The following is a 20,322-nucleotide window of genomic DNA, read 5'->3' on the forward strand; positions in this document are numbered from 1 at the left end:
TTCTTTCATTCTCCGTTTTGTCATTGTATTCCTATTTCTTTTCTATATTTTCTCCCATTCCTCATTTTTACAAGTCTGAGAAAAGCCCAATGCCATCTGAGGCCCAACTCTGTATTATTGTGCATTTGTTCTTTAGGCCCATACTGTAGTTGGGCTAGAAACTGGGCAGCCCTAATCCACGTTGGAAGGCCCATATCGTGGTACTTCGAACCGAAGAATCCATACTGGAAAGCCCGCCACTGACAATTGTAGTGGGCCTGAAAGATAATCCTTAGGTCACAAGAACAGATGGCGGAGAACCAACCATTTGATCATCCATAAGTTCTTTGCGTCAGAGTTCACACTGCATGCTAGATTGCTAGTACTACATATGTGTCTAGTAAATGATGGCAGTTGCCACAGCATCAGCAGCAACAACTACTGTATAATAAATAACCCAGGAGAGTATTTTCCCTGCCATCCCTGCAGCAGCTGCAGGCGGCGACACTCATCGTCGATACATCGCTTTCCCACACGTTTATTGCCATAGTATAAGTACACGAACACCTTGGATCACTTCACATCGTATACATACATAGGCGAGCGTCCCAGAGACCTTTTTAAGGCTTCGCTGACAGACGACGACAGGTATGCCTACCAACACCAGAAAAAACCTCAAACCGAAGAAGAAGACCGACCATCCATAGCGCTATGGTTCCATACTGGGTGTTAAAACCTACTAAGAAAAAGGCCAGCGGCGGCGAGACAAGCACAAGAGGCTGCCCTGTGTTCCTAGTGGCAGGCTGAAGGGAGAGCCGGCCGGCCGGGCCGATCACTTCCTCCCTTTGCCGCTGCCGTACAACCGGAAGAGGTTGAACGCGGACACCAGCGAGATGACGACCATGCTCAGGCTGGCCGCCACGGCGCAGGCCATGGCACCACCCGCCTGCGCGCAGAAACCCTTGTAGAGGTAGCAAGTCTTCATCCACTGGAACTGCTGTGACCCGTACTTGCCGATCATCGCCGCCTCCATCGCCACGGCCACCGCCGTGATCGTGAAGTACGCCATCACCTGCACATGCAAGCGCCCCCCAGGTTGGTCACAGAAGGTACGTAGAGTTACTACTTTGTACAGTACTGTAGTGTTTACGGCAAGAACAGGCAACGACAGAAGACCATCATGTGTGTAAGACAGGAATTAGAGCCAGGGGCGGATCTAGCAGTGGGGCGGAGGGGGGGCTCAAGCCCCCCTACCCAAACCGAAGCAGTGCAAATTACTGTAGAGCCCATATGAATTTTTGGGGTTGAGACTTAAGATCGAGCAGCAGTGTTGTTCAGTCCCCCCCTAAAATATTTCCTGGATCCGCCGCTGATTAGAGCGATCTAGAGCTTGCCACAACGCCATGTGATGGCTCTGGTCTGTGATCTCACCTACTGCTACTGCTGTTCTTGATTGTACTGCACTGCGGCTGCTGCTGCATTCAGGCAGCAAATACACGTACATGTTGGTATACTTACATTTGACAGCGAGCCAGGATGGCCAGTCTGTTTCCCACAATTTGCTAGCCATGGAACATAGTGGTCTTATCTGTTCACTGCACTAGCAGGATATGTATATGACCACAAATGACTGGAAAACGTACAATTACTGTCCTGAGGCCCGGATATGCAGTTCATCTGTATGTTAATAGGCAGATGGTTCTAAATTTGGGTTCGGGCACCTTTAAGTAGCAAGTCGTTTATTTTTATCACAGTGATTTATCAATTTAAAAAATTTCAAAGGAATATGCTAACCATAGCTCAGTGTTTGACTGTGATATGCTGTCTGCTATACGGAGGAAGGCTGGAAGGATGTGACATGACATGAATACATGATCACATGAAGATAACATAATCAACAATTTCAAGCAACACGAGGTGTCCTGTAGGCTATAAATGCATATTAAGGTGCCAATTAATGCCAACTTCTATTTTCCCTGTCTTTATACAGGTCAAGATCTCCCTAAAAGAACGTCAGTGTTGACGGTATGCATAGCAAACTAAGTGTTGTTCCTATCAGTAATTGACACGTCCAGCATACAAGTTACTTACACCTAAACTGTGACTTTCATATCTCCTGCTTCAATCTGCTATGACAACATGTATTCAATATTACTGTTTGAAGGTCAGAGTTGTCCAGCACACAGCATGATTATTTGTTTTTTCATCACAGGTATTTTCCCCCAAAGAGGGTTAATCCTAATGACCTTACTGTGTGTTGACCCAAAACTTTGGGTAACCATCTAATTTATGTCTCCGTCACATTCCGTTTGCACAGTACAAAACATGTTCAAGTGCTCAAGGGCTACAGAATAGCAGCCTTCACTCAAAATATTTTTAGAAATGATAGCAGAACAATAACCACTTGATAGTGACAAATAACACACATGCAACAAGAACATAAAGACAGCGACCAAAAATATATAAAAGCTGATAGTGACAATCATAAATACTTGCCTGATCACAGGAGAAGATAGCCCATGCCATGGGCCTGTTGATGAGGACACCACCTGTCAGAATGCTCACCAAGCACCTCGCCCCCTGGAGCAGGCTATAGCACGCTGCCATCCCGTTTGCTATCACCAAGAATCTGCACGCCAGCAATTGAGCTTTAGCAACACCTTCTGTCATTTATCCTCTTCGACTTTAGTTATGAACTTGTAACCTATACTCTTATAAAGCAAAACCTCACTAGCAATTTTTCTTGATATAAAAGGCGTCTACCTCAACAGTCCACTATCATTTACAATTAAAATTCACTAGCACAAGCAATTATGATATCCATGTCATCGAGACACATCATCCACTAACATACATTTAGTTGTCCACATCAGAGTCCCACGCTCTCCACTAACATTAGTTTATAATATAATAGTTAATCTCTTCCTAAGAATTATATGAATAGTTAAATTTCATTCCAAATCAGTAGTTCCCGCAGCGACGCGCGGGGTGTTCTTCTAGTTAGTTTAAATCCTGAGTGTTATCACTGTAATAAACATGGATTGATGCTTCTTCTTAGAAGACCGAAGCCGGATTTCTTTTTCCATTATCTTTTTTGAACAATTTTTCCCCATTATCTAAAAAAAAGCAACACCTTCTGTCAGGTTGATAAAATTTTATGCTTCTAATGAAATAATTCAAAGTTCCACACCACTGGTCCTGGAAACTTATGTGATTTTTTTTATTGATGCACTTGACGACTTTCCTTTCATGCGGCTCTATTGAAAAATCACCTACTTTAGCTCTTCAATATGTCAGTACTTTGAATGTTACACGATCCCATGCGGCTGCATTATTATGAAGATGGCCCTCCTCGCAGTTTTTTTTATGTTAGGCTTACAGCACCAAGGGCAATAACTGTTTTCACTCCTACATACGTATTATTCACTGTTGACTGCCGAGAGTAATAGTAAATCACACTGATCATGGAGTAGTGTATTATTAGTTGTATTTTCAATGCAACACTGATGCTGCTACCAAAAAACTAAATTCCCCGTCGTTACATGTTTAGAACTGTAGGAATTGAATACTGTACTAGCTAAGAATTACTATATAACTACTGCTTCCAATAAAAAGATACTCGTAGATAATTGGCCCTGTTCGCTTCTTTTATAATCCGTCTTTTTCAGCTCGTTTTTTTCAGTCGAAACAGTGTTTTTCTCTCACAACAAATCAACCGGAGCAGTGTTTCGACTTGTTTTTTCAGCGAAGCGGACATGGCTTAACACTGCAACGGGTAGCCAAAACCACCACATGGTGGTTGCCATACTTCTACACCATGTCACAATGATAACTATAAACTCTTGTTTAATTCCCACCATAAAACTTTACACCCGTCATATTGAATGTTTGACACACATATGGAGTATTAAATATAGACTAAAAAAATAACTAATTACACAGTTTACGACTAATTTACGAGGCGAATCTTTTAAGCCTAATTAGTCCATAATTTGACAACAAAGTGCTACAACATACATGCGCTAATGATGAATTAATTATGCTTAATAAATTCGTCTCGTGATTTACTGACAGATTCTGTAATTTATTTTTTATTAGTATCGAACACCCCCATACGACACCGACGTGTCAACCAAAAACTTTAAAGGCTGGATCTAAAGGCGCGTTTAGTTCCCAAAAATTTTTGGGTTTGGGTACTGCATGTCTACTGTAGCACTTCGTTTGTATTTGGTAATTAGTTTCTAATTATGGACTAATTAGGCTCAAAAGTTTCATCTCGTGATTTCTCACCTAATTGTGCAATTAGTTTTATTTTTTGTCTATATTTAGTACTTCATACATGTGCTACAAGATTCGATGTAATACTTTGGGTTTAAAAATTTTTGGAATCCTCGAACCCGAAGCAGACCACATCCACAGCACACCGCACACGCTGCCACCGGTGTGTGACCAGAGGGGTAAAAAACAAACACTGCCAGTGCCATGTCAACAGGGACAGGCAGCGCCATGAAAGCGGCTGCTATTCTGGGTGGCCACGGCCTCCTTCCCTTTCCCTTCCATGCGAACTACGGACGGCCAGGCAAGGACCGGTGGCAGCCACTGCCAAACGCATACGTACGCATGGGTCCGTCCTCGGCGAAGCGGCGGCAAGGAAATAAACCTCTGCTCCCGAGCCCAACTGTGCAAGCGGCCGGCTCGTCGTCGCCGCCGTACGTGTGGTTGTCCGTTGGCCTCGCCATTACTCTCTCGCAAGTCTCAACCTCTCCAGCCACATTTGTTGATACTATACTGCTACTACAGTCTGGTGGCACCGTCACCGTGTGTACACGTTCAGTTCAGGAATCGGTAGGCATCCCAGAGCTTCCTTTGCTTGCTTTAGTTGCCATCGGTCATCAGACATGCCTTATAATGAAATGAATAGTGATAGTGACATAGTACTCCGTACGTATCTCCTAGTCTATCTAGTAGACAGTACACTGATGTTCATTTCGCTGGGCGTGTGCAAGAAAAAAATACGTTCGATGGCTGAACTTAGGGGGTATTTGGTTGCCTCCTAAATTTTAGTCGCTGTCCCATTAAATATTTGGACACATACATGAAGTATTCAATATAGACTAATTATAAAACTAATTACATAGTTTACGACTAATTTACCAGACGAATCTTTTAAACCTAATTAGTCCATGATTTGACAATGTTTTTCTACCGTAAACATGTGCTAATGACGGATTAATTAGGCTTAAAAAATTCGTCTCGTGAAGTACTGACGGATTATGTAACTTATTTTTTTATTAGTATCCGAATACCCCATGCAACATCCTCCCGACATGCCTCCTAAATTTTAGTCGACATATCCAAACACCCTCTTATAAGCTAACGGGGGAATAAAAACACTGTACTACGTTTCTGCTGGGCAAGTGGCTACTGGGCACCAGAAGCTCTAGGATGAACAACACGCACAACCTCGGTGACCAGTTGAAACAAATAATAATTTGGCAGCATAACGACGCTCGGAAGTCCCTGTGCTGGGGACTTGTGACATCTGATTAGGACGCGTTTGATTCTGGAGAAATTAATTTGCACAAAAATAAAGAAAGACCACTGAAAAAGAAAAGTTCGCTTGCTGCTTTTGCATGCGTACGCATCATTGGGAGGCCTAATTAATGGTGGATGGGAATACTTGCACAGGGATGGCGTCATGGCGGTGGCGGAATTGAAAGTCACGATGGGAGGGGAAGGGAGGGTGGGTTGACGGAGGCGCTTACACGAGCGACTGCATGTCGGTGAACCGGGCGGTCTTCTCGACGGCGAAGATGGTGCGGGTCTGGCGGTCGGCGCCCAGCAGCGCCGCGGCGAGCACCGCGAGCCCGCACGCCGCGCACCGCATGAACAGCTCCGCGGCGCGCACCCGACGCTCCAGCGACGCCGGCACGCGCCCCGCCGCGCCGTAGTAGCACACCGGGACGTTGCCGGGGCTCACACCGTTGTCGGCTCCGCCTCCGTGGCTCATGGCTGCGGCTGTGGTCTCTCTCTGTCTCCTGCGAGCTGCGGGTTCATCTGCCTGCCACTGATGAGGAGGGAGGCGAGTGTGGGAGCGGACATCGGAGGAGTGAACTGTGGGAGGTGTTTAAAAGCACAGAGCAGAGGCCAGTGGCGGCAGAGGAGCGTAAATGTGCAAGGGTTTTCGCTAGATGCACTCCACCAACCCATCATAATGCTTGGGTAGACGTCCAGTTGAGAAATTAATGGACGAGATGAAACATGGACATGATTTTCATGTTAGCCACATGATTTGCAACACGCCTCTATATTCTGTGATACTCCCTCCGCTAAAAATGAATGAATTCTAGCACAGTGTTTAAATTAAAATAATTAAGTTTAACAAATATATATTAAAATAGTAATATTTTATTATATCAAATAAGTATTATTAGATTTGTCGTTAGATAGTTTTCATAACATATTTATTTAGTGTTATAAATATTAATATATATGTTTGGTCAAACCTTAGAGCAACTCTAAGGGTCTTTTTATATCTTTCTTTATTCATTAGAATAGAAATTACGGTGAAAAACAAACTGCAATAGCTTATGCATTTAAATCTCTCTCTATATATAACCATTCTCTATTATAGGTTTTTACTAATCAAAGATGGAGAGCAGGAATGATGAGTGCGAACAGCCTATAGAGAAGTTGTTGGAGGATAAAAAAAGGTATAGTGTCGGTACAGAAAGTGACAACTAGTAAATATTTATAGTTTTGCTGTACGTTGTGATCGGATGTGGCCTAGCACTCAATGACACGAGATTTATACTGGTTCAGGCAACATGCTCTACGTCCAGTGTGGATCGGTCGGTGACTTTATTCCCAAACCCAGGTGCTCGAAGTCTATAGTGGGGTTACAAACGAGAGAGAGACGGGGTGTCCGGTCGGTCCGGTCGAAAGGGCCGAGATCGACAGGAGCTATGCTATGAACGAAGTGTCCTAGCGTGTGCTTGAGGGGTTACCAACTATTGATCTAATGAACCTGAACTTGAAGAGGCCGACTTGGGTTAACTCCCTGTGTTTGGAGGGAGCATATCCCCTTTTATAGAAGAAGGGGATGGCTTTACAAGTGAGAGAGAGAGAGAGTACGAACGTTTCTAAGCCTTGTTGCCCATGTCGACGGAGATGGGACAATGGTGGGCGCCCGCAATACTGTTGATGTCACTGTAGAATGTCAGGTATATGTGGGTGGTTGAGCTGCTTTCTTCAAGACTGGAGGACATCGGTACCTGCAAAAATATTGTCTCGCTGACTGGAGGCATGACTTTACCACATTCACCTGGTACGGTGAATTCTGGCGCCCACAATACTGTTGATGCCCAGAGGCACGTGGGGGGTCTTACCGTACGGGTATTTTGACCGACGTCTACAATACTGTAGAGGTAATTGTTGGTGCCTACAATACTGTTTGTGGCAGGGCAGCTGTAAAGTACTATTCCGCAGGGTATGGTCCCTGGTGTCGTGGTTTGACTTGCGAGCCCTGTCTTGCTTTCCTTCGTACGCCTCCTAGTTCTTTCTGAGCGGGCATCCCCGGTTGGATGGCTCCAGTTGGTTCTGGCGTACCAGTCGGAGAATAGCGATGGACAGGGTTTTCTATGAACCCTGGTCGGAGACACGGGGTCGGAGTCAGAGGCGGTCCTTGGGTTAGGCTTTTCGAGTGGAGGCCGTGCGAAGACAGCCGGGGCCTGACGCTAGCGCTCCGATCAGAGAGGCCGTTCGGAGTTGGCCTGAGCCTGAGCTAGTGCTCTGGTCGGAAAGATGGGCCGAAGGTGGCCAGGGCCTGAAGCGAGTGCTCCGATCTGTTGAGTTTAGACTCTTGGGCCGGTCCAGAAGAAGAAAAGGCCGTCCTCCTGGGCCGAGCCCTGGCGTGGAAGCCGGTCCCCGAGGGACCCCGGGTTTATGAACCCGACAGGAGCCCCCGAGCCCCCGGGCGATTCGGGCAGAATCGTCTGGGGGATTTTTGTCTTACCGACGGGTGCGCGCGAGCGCACCCACGGGTGTAGCCCTGGGCGGTTCGTGCCGAACCGGTTGGGGGGTGCTTCTGAGTTTGTCAACGGGGATGTTTTTCTATTTTGTCGGTGGGTGCGCGCGAGTGCACCCGTGGGTGTAGCCCCCAAACCCTAGGCGGTTCGGGCCGAACCGGCTGGGGGTGTTGTCTCAGCAGGCGTGTATGTGTGTTTTTTTAGTTTGAGACGGAATTTTGTTTAACCACGGTGTCGTTGCGCGTCGTGGGATCGAGTGAGTTGGAGTCATGAACAGACCCTGGCGTCGGTGCGCGCTGTGGGTTGAGATAGCTCGATTTGGTTGTGTCAGAGCTCACTGATCTTTTGGCGTCGATGCGCACCGTGGGATCGGGTGAGGAGGAGTTTGCAAATGGACCCAGGCGTCAGTGCATGCCGTGGATCGAGAGAGTTAGTTTAGTTAGTTCAGGAAGCCATTACGCGAGTTTAGGAGTCACGGTCCTAGGTTTTATTGGAGTGTAGTGAAGCCGTTTGAAGCCGTTACGCGAGTTTAGGAGTCATGGTCCCAGGAGCCATAGCCAGATGTCGCCGATCCTGTCGACACGAGTTCGGAGTCGCGGTCCCAAGAGCCATAGCCAGATGTCGCTGATCCTATCGACGCAAGTTTGGAGTCGCGGCCCCTTGGCATTTGAGCCCCCAAGCCCTATCGGGCCTTTATGGGGGGGGGTTGGTGTGAGTTGTTTTGCGCTACCCCATCCGGTTCCTCACAACCAGAGGGGCTAAGTTTCGTCACCTGTCCTGATCGCTCAGGCTCGAAGACTAGCTCGGTGAGCTCGCTAACAGGTGTGATCGAGTGGAATCCGGGTCCATCGTTCATGATGGGGTCGGCATAGCCCTCTTGTGGCATTCCACTACTCCTTTACCTGCAGCCCGATAGATGCCTAGGTCGTTCCGGAGACCGACCCGGGTGGCCTAATGGCCTCCCCTCGATGGAGATTCTGTGGGCTTGGTGAGAGGTTCAGGATCGAATGAGAAGGTTGAGATGATCTGGTTTGCCAGACCAGGCAAAGGCTGCATGGCGCTCATCTATGGTTTTCTCCCCTGGCTCTATTCGGTTGCTCATATCGAATGTGGCAAGCCGCTGCTTTGTGGTGCAACATAGAGCGTTCTGATGCATTTCGCTGCATGTGCGATGCTTAGTTCTCGAGCCCTCGGGCGGTTCATGCCCTAACCACCTAGGAGGTTCAGGCGTATGGAATGAAATGCACGTATGGATGTATGAATGTTTTAAATTGAAATAGAGGGGCTTTTGATAGTGTTTTACCTTGACGACTGGAGTGACGGGGTTCAAAGAGCTCCAGTCAAAAACGTCCAACTAGTACCTACGCTTGTCAATTATGGGTTAGCCCTTGTGTGAATAGTTTTGTATTAATGAACACATGCTCACCTTGATGACCTGAGAGACGGGGTTCAGAAAGCTTTAGTTGGAAATGTCCAATCGAGACCCGTGCTCGTCATTCAAGATGGAGTTAGCATGGCCCGCATGGGGTGCCCCCTCGCTTCCTACCTATATCTCAGGTGTGGATACTGAGTGATTCGATCGACTCAAGGGGCCGGTTGGTCTCTCGGCGGAGATTTCGTGTGGTGGTGCCTGTACGACTGGAGTGACAGGGTTCGGAGAGCTCTAGCCAAAAATGTCCGACCGATACCTGTGCTTGTCAATCGTGGGTTAGCCCTTGTGTGAATAGTTTTGTATTAATGAACACATTCGTGCTGTCCTTGTGACAGAACCATGATATTCATTCCCTGTGTTTATCTTAGCATAACTTTTGTTTTTTATCCTTTCTTTCTCATACCTGCCCGTTTGTTCCATAGGCTGCGACCTTGTGAGCCTAGGGCGTGGCCCGCGAGGCTTAGCTGTTTGTAACCATAGGAAAAGGAGGGGTGCATTTGGTTGGGAGTAAGAACAGAGTTACGTAAGGTAAACATAGGGAATGGAATGTGTTTCTGTTTGGGAACACAATTGCTTTATCATGCGATAGTAAAAAGAGAGGTAATATTTTAATATTGTACCCTTATGGAACCTTTATCGTGCGATAGTAAAAAGAGAGGTAATATTTTAATATTGCACCCTTATGGAGCCCCCGAGCGACCCGGGCTAAAAGTGTTTTGGGCAGGGGTGCTCTTATAGGAGCATGTTCTAACTAAAAAGTGGTTTAGACCAAATTTAGGGGAAAAAACGACGTAGCTGTTCAATGTTCCAAGTGTTGTTGAGAAGGTTGCCATTGTTGTCCTCCAGTCGGTAGGTGCCCGGTCAGACTACTTCGGTTACCATATAGGGTCCTTCCCATGGTGGAGAGAGCTTGTGTTTTTCCTTCGTTGATTAGGTCCTCCAGAGTACGAGGTCACCGACTTCGAGAATCCTTCCTCTGATCTTCCTTTCGTGGTACCTATAGAGGGTTTGTTGGTAGCAAGCGGAGCAGATGACGGTTGCTTCACGGGCCTCTTCGAGTAGGTCGACTGCGTCTTGTTGGGCCTCCGTGGCTCAGTCGTGGTCGAAAGCCTTCACTCTTGGTGCGCCGTGGTCGAGGTCGGAGGGCAACACTGCCTCAGCTCCGTAGGACAGAAAGAAGGGTGTGAATCCTGTAGATCGGTTTGGGGTCGTTCTCAGGCTCCAGAGGATTGCTAGGACCTCCGTAACCCATCGCCCCGCGTATTTGTTGAGTCGGTCGAAGATGCGTGACTTAAGTCCTTGGAGGACCATGCCATTGGCGCGTTTGACCTGACCGTTAGTTCGTGGATATCCGACCGAGGCCCAGTCGATCCTGATACCGTATCCGTCGCTAAAATTTAGGAACTTTTTTCTAGTGAAGTTAGTCCCGTGGTCAGTGATGATACAGTTGGGAACGCCGAATCGATAGATGATGTCAAGGAAGAATTTGACTGCCTCCTCCGACCGGATGTTGGTGATGGGTTTGGCCTCTATCCATTTGGTGAATTTGTTGACCGCTACGAGTAGGTGAGTGAAACCACCTAGGGCCTTTTTGAGGGGTCCTACCATGTCAAGGCCCCAGACCACGAATGGCCAGGTGATAGGGATGGTTTGGAGCTATTGTGCTGGCAAATGGGTTTGCCGGGCATAGAACTGGCATCCCTCACACCTGTGAATGACTTCCTCTGCATCTTATAGTGCGGTGGGCCAGTAAAAACCTTGGCGGAAGGCTTTTCTAACCAGCGACCTTGGGGCCATGTGATGCCCGCAAATGCTGGCATGAACCTCGAGGAGGAGATCCCTCCCTTGGCTAGTGAGGATACACTTCATGAGTACCCCTACTGGGCTCCGTTTGTAGAGCTCGTCACCGAGTGCGACAAAGGTCTTGGCGTGTTGAGCGATTCATCTAGCCTCCGTCCTTTCGGGTGGGAGAACCTCTTTGAGGATGTAGGCGAGTAGCGGTACTCGCTAATTGGTTTGACCGGGTGCCAATACGGTGATGCTTGTGGGTGGCATAGAGGTACTGGGATCAGAGCCCCTGGGCGCTGGTTGGGCATCGGGGTCGGAACCCCCGAGCACCAGCTGGGCATCGGAGGGCGTCTAGGTTGGACCTTCCAAGATGCGAGCGGACAGCTCATGGATGTCGTTGATGAAGACCCCGCTTGGGGACGGATCCCACCTAGCGGCCAGTTTTGTAAGGAAATCGATGGCATCGTTGTCCCTTCAAGGGACATGATGTAGTTCGATCCCCTAGAATTTGTCCTCAAGCTTGCGCACCTCTTGGCAGTATGCCGTCATGAGGGGGCTTTTGTAGGAGGACTCCTTCATGACCTGATCAATGACTAGTTCTGAGTCACCACGGACGTAGAGTCACGTAGCGCCAAGCTCGATGGCGATGCAGAGTCCATTGATAAGGGCCTCGTATTCCATAGCATTGTTTGAAGCAGAGAAGTGGAGGCGGATGGCGTAACAGAGCCTACTCCCATCCGGGGAGATCAGAACCACTCCAGCTCCCGAGCCGGGTGCCATTATGGACCCATCGAAGTACATTGTCCAGTATTCATGGGTGACGTTCGGGATTGGTAGCTGGACCTCCGTCCATTTAGCGACAAAATCCATGAGAGCCTGAGACTTAATAGTAGTGCGGGGGGTATATCTAATGTCATGGCCCATGAGTTCAAGAGCCCACTTGGAGATTCGTCCCGCAGTGTTGTGGTTGCGGACGATGTCTCTGAGTGGGTATGAAGTGACGACCGTGACTTCGTTGTCGGTGAAGTAGTGTAGGAGCTTCCTGGTCACCATTAGTACGGCGTATAGGAGTTTCTACACCTGGGGGTACTGGACCTTGGGGTCAGTAAGCACTTCTCCGATGAAGTATATGGGTCGCTGCATTTTGAGCTGGTGTCCCGGTTCCTCCCTCTCTATGACCAGGGCGGCGCTCACCGCATGGTTACTTGCCGCAACGTAGAGGAGGAGGGGTTCTCCCCGCTTGAGAGCGACAAGGATTAGGGCCAACATTAGGGATGTTTTGAGGCTTTCGAGAGCCTACTGGGCTTCCTTAGTCCAGACGAAGGCATCCGTCCTTTTGAGGAGCTTGTAGAGCGGCATCCCCCATTCGCTGAACTGGGAGATGAAGCGGCTTAAGGTAGCCAGGCAACCGGTGAGTCTCTGCATGCCCTTGACATTGCGTATGGGGCCCATGTTGGAGATGGCTGTGATCTTTTCGAGGTTGGCTTCGATGCCACGCTCGAATACGATGTATCCAAGCAGTTTCCCCTTTGGAACCCCGAAAACACACTTTTCAGGATTCAACCTGATGTTGAACCCTCGGAGGTTTGCAAACGTCGCGGCCAAATTTACGATTAGATCGCAAGCTTGAGCCGTTTTGAGCACTATGTCATCAACATAGATGGCGATCGTTGGTTTTGGCCACTCGGCCTAATCGGGCTGGTCGAGTGGGTCAATTTGGTTGGTGAAGCATTGCTGCATGCACCTTTGGTAGGTGGCGCTGGTGTTCTTCAGGCCGAAAGGCATGGTCACATAGCAGTACGAACCATACGGGGTGATAAATGAGGTTGTGAGCTGATCGGACTCTTTCATCGCGATCTGGTGATAGCCTGAGTAGGCATCCAGAAAGGAGAGGATTTTGCAACCTGAGGTGGAGTCAATTATCTGGTCTATGCATGGTAATGGGAAATGATCCTTTGGGCACACTTTGTTAAGTCCAGTATAATCGACGCACATTCTCCACTTCCTGATCTTTTTTCTGACCAGGACAGGATTGGTAAGCTAGTCAGAATGGAAGACCTCCCTGATGAACCCGGCTACCAGGAGTTTGGCGATTTCCTCACCTATGGCCCTGCGCCTTTCGTCGTTGAAGCGACGCAGGTGTTGTTTGGTGGGTTTATAGCCCAGGGTAAGGCGTAGTGCATGCTCGGTGACCTCCTAGGGTATCCCCAGCATGTCAGACGGCTGCCATGTGAAGACATTGCGATTCTCACATAGGAAGTCGACGAGCTCGCTTTCCTATTTGGCTAGAAGCTGGGTCCTGATCCGAACTGTCTTGGTTGGGTTGGTGGGATCGATTTCCACCACCTTGGTTTCTTCAAGCGGGTGAAAGGCCGATGAGGAAGTTGGTTGGTTACAGTTCGGGGCTGCTAGGACCGATGACTGCCTGAGCCACGGGAGTTCGGACGAGTTGACGACCGCAGTGGCGAGCTCGTAGTGTTCACGGTCGCACGTGAAGGCGTGCGAGAATGCGCTACTCACAATGATGACACCGTTTGGTCCCAGGATCTTCAGCTTGAGGTAGGTGTAGTTAGGGATTGCCATGAATCTCGCGTAGCATGGCCGCCCCAAGATGGCGTGGTAGGACCCTAGAAAGTCCACCTCGAAGGTGAGAACCTCTGAGCGGAAGTTGGCTCGGCTATCAAACGTGATGGGTAGATCGATGTGCCCGAGCAGGTATGCCTGCGCTCTCAGGATTACCCCATGGAAGGGGGAGCCCACTGGGTGGAGTTCTGATCGGGGGATGCACATGGCATCGAGGGTGTCGATGTATAGGATGTTGAGGCCACTTCCGCCGTCCATCAGCACCCTCGTAAGCCGCTTCTTGCGGACGATGGGGTCGACGATGAGTGGATAGCGTCCTGGTCTTGCGACATGGGAGGGATGGTCCCTCTGATCGTAGGTGATCAGAGACTCCGACTAGCTGAGGAAGGAGGGGATGGCCGACTCAACAGTGCATGCCTCTCGATAGCGAACCTTATGCTGTCGCTTGGTCCAGATGGTGTTGGATTCGCCAAAGATCATGATACATTCATCAGCGTCGGGGAAGTCGTCCGCGTCTTTGCTTGCCGTACCTCCCTTCTTGGGTGCTACCTCTTTGCCGTCTCCCTCCTTTGGCCCACCGGCCTATTGAAGGAAACATTTGAGGAGCTCACACTCCTTGTAGAGGTGTTTGATAGGGTAGGCATGGTTGGGGCATGGACCGTCCATGAGTTTGTTGAAGTGGTCAGGCAGTCCTTGATGGGGCTGTTTGACTGTGCGATCGGTCGCGGTGACCAGCGGGGCGCTGTCCGACCGACGTCGATCCTTTTTGTTTTTCTTGCCCCTCTGCGTGGAGGGGCCCTCATCCAGGTCCATGTGTTTGGCTTTGACCTTGTCCTGGCCTTCGCTCAAGACCGCTCCAACCGCCTCCTTGCCGGAGGCATGGTTGGTGGCTACGTCAAGCAGGTCGCGGGTGGTATGGGGTTTCAAGCAGCCAAGCTTGTGGATAAGGGACTCATAGTTTGTCCTAGAGAGGAACACGCTGATGACGTCTGCGTCGATGATGTCAGGGAGGGAGTTGCATTGTTGGGAGAACCTATGGATGTAATCCCATAGGGACTCATTGGGCTCTTGTTGACAGCTCTTGAGGTCCTAGGAGTTCCTCGATTGGATGTACGTCCCCTAGAAATTCTCGACGAAGACCCTCTTGAGGTCCTCCCAGTCGTGGATGCTGTTGCGTGGAAGGAATTCGAGCCACGCCCGAATATGTTCCCCCACACAAATGGGAAGATATTGAATGATGAAGAAGTCATCATCCACTCCTCCGGCCTGACAGGCGAGCCAGAAGTCTTCGAGCCAAATGCCTGGGTTTGTCTCCCTAGTGTATTTAGTGATGTTGCTGGGCGGCCAGAAACGCTATGGGAACGGTGCCTTCCAGTTGCGCCGGCTGAAGGCCTGAGGCCCTAGGCCCTAGAGGCTAGGGCTCCGATCATCCAGCCAGTGACTACGCCTGGGGCGCGTTTCACCGGTTCCCTCAATGGTTTGGCCAGGATTTGTGGCACCTGCTGCCGTATTGTGGATAGCATTATTATGTTGGGACCGATGCCGGTCGCCAATGGCGCTACGAGCGTCCTGGTGCGGATCGCACTAGAATCGCTCACTCACTCAATAGGATGAACACTATCAAGCAAGAGTGGGTTAGAGGGCTCCCAAGCACACCTACACAAGCCACCAAGGCTCAAGGGTGCTCAGCTGCTGGCCCAAGGCCGACCAATGCTTGGTTTTATTGCCCCACAAGAAAAGAGTCATTGTACCCCTTCACTGGGCACAACTCGCAGCGACCGGATGGGCCGGTCACAACGACCGGAGTCACCAAGCTAGCGTCTGGTCACTGGATGTGCGCCATGTGTCCACGCCTTCAAATGCCAAGCATCAATCTCCAATGGCTAGCTCTGCACGCCAACGGTCAAAAGAAGACCTAACGTGCTCGAGGCTGATCGGACGCACCACACGCTGCGTTCAATCGCGCGCGCCCGCGCTCAGCCAAGCCTGTGACCTGATGCGCCAATGAATTGACCTAACTAACCATGAGTCTGGTCATTTCTAGAGAGCTTCTCGAGCCTCTATTTTGTGACCGGACGCGTCAGGTGAGACATGATCAGACATGGCACCAGAGTCTGGTCCTTAATCGCCTGCCACGTGTCTCTGCCATGCTTGCACCACTACGTCAGCGTACGTCAGCATGACCGGACTCACCCTCCTATGCGTCTGATCACTTTCAACGCCACTCACTGCAGAGCATGACTGGACGCGTAGGTGCAGCCTAGGCCAGCATTCGGTCACCTCTAGTGACCTGTTTCACCTCTATTTGTTCACCGAGTTGATCCTTTTCAAGTCCAACTTCTTATCCTTTGCAAATGTGCCAACACCACCAAGTGTACACCACCATGTATATGTGTGTTAGCATTTTCACAATCAATTTTAAGGAGTTAGCCACTCAACTTGCCACGCCACTCGATCCTAGCAATGATGCAAAGTTAGATCACTCGAGTGGCACTAAATGATCGATATGCAAACAAGTTTGCCCCTCTTGATAGTACGACCATCTATCATAAATCCAGTCATCAACTTCTCTATACATCTATGACTGGTGAAATGAAATGCCCTAGGTTATACCTTTGCCTTGCGCATTCCATTCCATCTCCTCTAATCTTGATGCAACACATGCATCAATCAATTACAAATGATATGATCTACTTCATGTCATCACGTGACCATATTGGTTCATCGATCTTAACTTCACTTGCTCTTCACCGTTGCCTTGGTCCATCGGTGCCAAGTCATCACTCAACTTGCCCTTCACACTTACAACCGATCCATTTAGCCAAGTCATGTCTTGATCTTCTCTACCTTGATCACATGACTCAATGTCATGTCTCATGTGCAAGGAGCTCCTTCATCATCACATGTGTAAGCTTTGCAACATTTCCAAGCCATTTCACCTTCATGGCAAGTATTGCTCACACATATGTACTTGTGGACTAATCACCTATGTATTTCACTTTAAACACACTTAGTCCACCTAGGTTGTTACTCAATTACCAAAACCAAACAAGGACCTTTCAGTGCCCCAGTGTTCGGTCCTCACTCTGCTCTGCTGCGTGCTCCTAAGGTGCTGATGCCAACATACGTCAACAACAACTTGATGTGACCCCTGCGTGTCTGATCACGCGAAACCGCCACCTCTCAAAAAGTGACCGGACGTGCCAATGCTTCAGATCTAGCATTCGGTCGCTCCTTGCTCCTCTCAGCCAACACAATGCCTCCTCGCTACAATTGACCGGACTCAGCTGCCAGTGTCTAGTCATGATGTGGCCAGCGTCCGGTCACAGTGCAGCTCTTCCTTTTCTTTTTCTAAGTCCACAACCACTTCGCCCTTGCTTCCAACTTGCTAACCACAAAGTGTAGAACTTGTGTGCATGTGTGTTTGCATTTTTCAAAGCATTTTACAAGGGCCAAAGTTAGCAAACTAGGTTTCTAAATGCATATGCAAGAACAATATCACCTAGTGGCACTCGATAACCGCTTAGCCAAAGATTTCCCCTCTTTATAGTATGGCTAACGATCCTAAATGTGATCACACTCTCTATAGTGTCTTGATCACTAAAAACAAAACCTATCTTATACCTTTACCTTGATCTCCTTGGCTTTGTTTTTCTCTTTCTTCTTTTCTAAGTTGGAGCTTGATCATCTTCATTTCATGTCCACCTTCATCACCATGGACCTTAACTTGCTCCACAACTTGGATTGGACCACCTTATCTAATTCACTCACTTAGATCAAAGGTTAGTCCTAGGTTTCATCAATTATCCAAAACCAAAATAGGGCTTTCAATCTCCTTTTTGGTAATTGATGACAACCTATTTACAAAGATATTTAATAAAATCCTTTGGGATTCATGTTGCTTGCCCAAGCATATTACCATGTGTAAAGATTATGGACAAGTTTCATCAACCCAAATTGGTAGTATTAGCTCTCCATACATATGTGCTAAGAGTTTGGATTTGAAAGCTTGCACATATGCATGGATTGGAAGTTTGGGAGAGTAATAACTAACAAATGATGCTAAGGTGTAAAGAATGGACCTTTGAAGCATGATACCAATCGGAGTTGCAATTTGAACACCATTCTTGGCACCATGATTTGCTAGATATCACTTGAAATGCAAAGACAAAACTAGATACCTTGTGAGATCAACATTAGAAGCAAGGTTCTAGTGCCACTTGTAAAAGATCAAGGAATATCTAGCTATCCTATGCAGGCTAGTTTTATTTTCATCAATCATTTTTCTACAATCTAGCATACACCACACAAGCATGGATAGAGAATTTAAGAACTTGTGTCATGCAAGCAAACATATGTAATGCACATATAAATGCAACATACAAGTTTATGAGCTTGTTCCCCCTACTTGTGTGCTTCAAATTTTAATTGATCCCCTTGCAATATTATTTCATTTGTTTGCTCCCCCTATCTTACTATCTTTGTGAATTTCTCTCCTCCTTTGTCAAAAATTAGCACAAAAGGTGAGCTCAAATTTTAGATAGGTTGTGGTGAAACCATGCGAAGTGGGGATCATTTTTCCAATTTGGTTTAGTCTAGATCATATGCAAAAGATATTTAACTCAGTTTGATCCAAGGATAAGCTTCTTCACACCTCTAAATAAGGGTTATCTTGTACCATGTTGAGTTAAACACTTATAGCTCATTTTCTAGATCAAACACTAGGTTCACAAGCCCACAAATATGTCATATGCTACCACTAGATCATTTCAAGCATACAAGCAATAGTGGTACCATACAAGCATCAAATTTATTTGATTTTCATGAATGAGCCTAAGACATGATAGGAATGACTAGATGCACTAAACAAGTCGTTAGCAATGGATGAATAACATGTCAATCAAGTTACCTTACTTTGCTTGAAGGAGAGGCATGTCATATAATGGAGGTGCATCAACACATATTTGAGAAGTCAAGTATGTTTAATTCATTCCTTAGCTTGCAAAACCTCTTCTCATCAAGTGGCTTGGTGAATAAATTGGCAAGTTGATCATCGGTGCCCACACTCTCAATACAAATGTCCCTTTTTTGTTGGTGATCCCTTATGAAGTGATGGCAGACATCTATGTGCTTTGTCCTTAAATGTTGAAATGAATTGTTGGTGAGCTTCACGTCACTCTCATTGTCACATAGCAATGGTACTTGTTTGAACTTGATTCCAAAATCATTCAAAGTAGCCTTTATCCAAAGTAATTGAGCACAACAACTATCTGCTAAAATGTACTATGCTTCGGGGGTTGAAAGTGCTATACTATTTTGCTTCTTTGATGACTAAGACATAAGTAATTTTCCCAATAGTTGACACATGCCTGATGTGCTCTTTCTCTCAACTTTGTATCCCATATAATTGGTGTCCGAATATCCAATCAACTTAAATCTTGCTCCTTTGGGATACCACAATCCAACATTTTGTGTATGCTTTAAGTACCTCAATATTCTCTTTGTTGACTCTAAATGACTCTTTCTTGGTGAGGCTTAAAATGTAGCACACATGCATACACTAAACATCGCATCCAACCTTGATGCGGTTACATAAAGTAGGCTTTCAATCATAGACCGATACATCTTTTGATCCACCATGCTGCCACTAGCATCACTATCCAAGTTTACATTTGTCCCCATCGGTGTACTAATAGCTTTAGCATCATCCATTCCAAACTTCTTGAACATGTCTTTGATGTACTTGCCTTGACTCACAAATGTGCCATTCTTTATTTGCTTGATTTGAAGACCAAAGAAATAACTAAGCTCTCCAATCATGGACATCTCAAACTCACTTGCCTTCATCTTTCCAAATAAGTCCTTGCCAATCTTCTTGATGAAGAGAGTGGTGTCAACCTTGCCCATAATGAATCCTTTAGAGAGTAGAAAGTCCCTCAATCTCTCATACCATGCTCTAGGTGTTTGCTGCAATCCATACAAAGCCTTTCTCAACTTGTAAACATGGTTGGCCTTCTTCTCATCTTTAAAACTAGGAGGTTGCTCAACATACATAAGCTCATTGATGTACCCATTGAGAAATGCACTCTTCAGATCCATTTGGTACAACTTGTGTTGTGGGCACAAGCATAGGCTAACAAGATCTTCAAAGTCAAGATCTTCAACCTGAGTCTGAGTGTAACCTTGAGCCACTAATCTTGCTTTGTACCTTACAACTATCCCATCTTGATCTTGCTTGTTTCAAAAGACCCATTTGGTTCCAATCACATTATGATCCTTAGGCCTCTCAACTAACTCCCATACTTTATTTCTTGTGAAGTTGTTTAGCTCTTCATGCATATCATTTACCCAATCGACATCCACCAAAGCTTCATCTATCTTCTTAGGTTCAATGGATGATACAAATGAGGAGTGTTCACAAAATGATGCCAATCTTGATCTTGTTTGCACACCTCTTGAGATATCACCAATTATGGAGTCCAATGGATGATCTCTTGCAACATTGGTTGGTTG

The 20,322-nt window shown here is 47.4% G+C and overlaps 2 protein-coding genes across 2 annotated transcripts; both read right to left on the reverse strand.

The window, feature by feature from the left end:
• Positions 1 to 407: 407 nt before the first annotated feature.
• LOC136540464 (CASP-like protein 2U2) lies at positions 408 to 6,088 on the reverse strand. Its single transcript, XM_066532472.1, has 3 exons — positions 5,745 to 6,088; positions 2,476 to 2,608; positions 408 to 1,051 (listed from the first exon to the last, which is right to left on the reverse strand). The coding sequence occupies exons 1-3, from the start codon at positions 5,987 to 5,989 to the stop codon at positions 812 to 814; spliced, it is 618 nt and encodes a 205-aa protein (XP_066388569.1). The 5' UTR covers positions 5,990 to 6,088; the 3' UTR covers positions 408 to 811.
• A 7,415-nt stretch (positions 6,089 to 13,503) lies between these two features.
• On the reverse strand, positions 13,504 to 14,067 carry LOC136537377 (uncharacterized). Its single transcript, XM_066529368.1, has one exon. The coding sequence runs from the start codon at positions 14,065 to 14,067 to the stop codon at positions 13,504 to 13,506; it is 564 nt and encodes a 187-aa protein (XP_066385465.1).
• Positions 14,068 to 20,322: the final 6,255 nt, after the last annotated feature.

Source organism: Miscanthus floridulus, chromosome 2 (assembly GCF_019320115.1).
Source record: "Miscanthus floridulus cultivar M001 chromosome 2, ASM1932011v1, whole genome shotgun sequence".
Lineage (NCBI taxonomy): Eukaryota > Viridiplantae > Streptophyta > Magnoliopsida > Poales > Poaceae > Miscanthus > Miscanthus floridulus.

Coding starts and splice junctions, on each gene's coding strand:
- LOC136540464 (XM_066532472.1), bottom strand. CDS start 5,989: ATGAGCCACGGAGGCGGAGCCGACAACGGTGTGAGCCCCGGCAACGTC. Junction 2,609..5,744: donor ACCGACATGCAGTCGCTCGT/GTAAGCGCCTCC, acceptor GCTGGCGTGCAG/ATTCTTGGTGATAGCAAACG. Junction 1,052..2,475: donor CTATCTTCTCCTGTGATCAG/GCAAGTATTTAT, acceptor TTGCATGTGCAG/GTGATGGCGTACTTCACGAT.
- LOC136537377 (XM_066529368.1), bottom strand. CDS start 14,067: ATGGACGGCGGAAGTGGCCTCAACATCCTATACATCGACACCCTCGAT.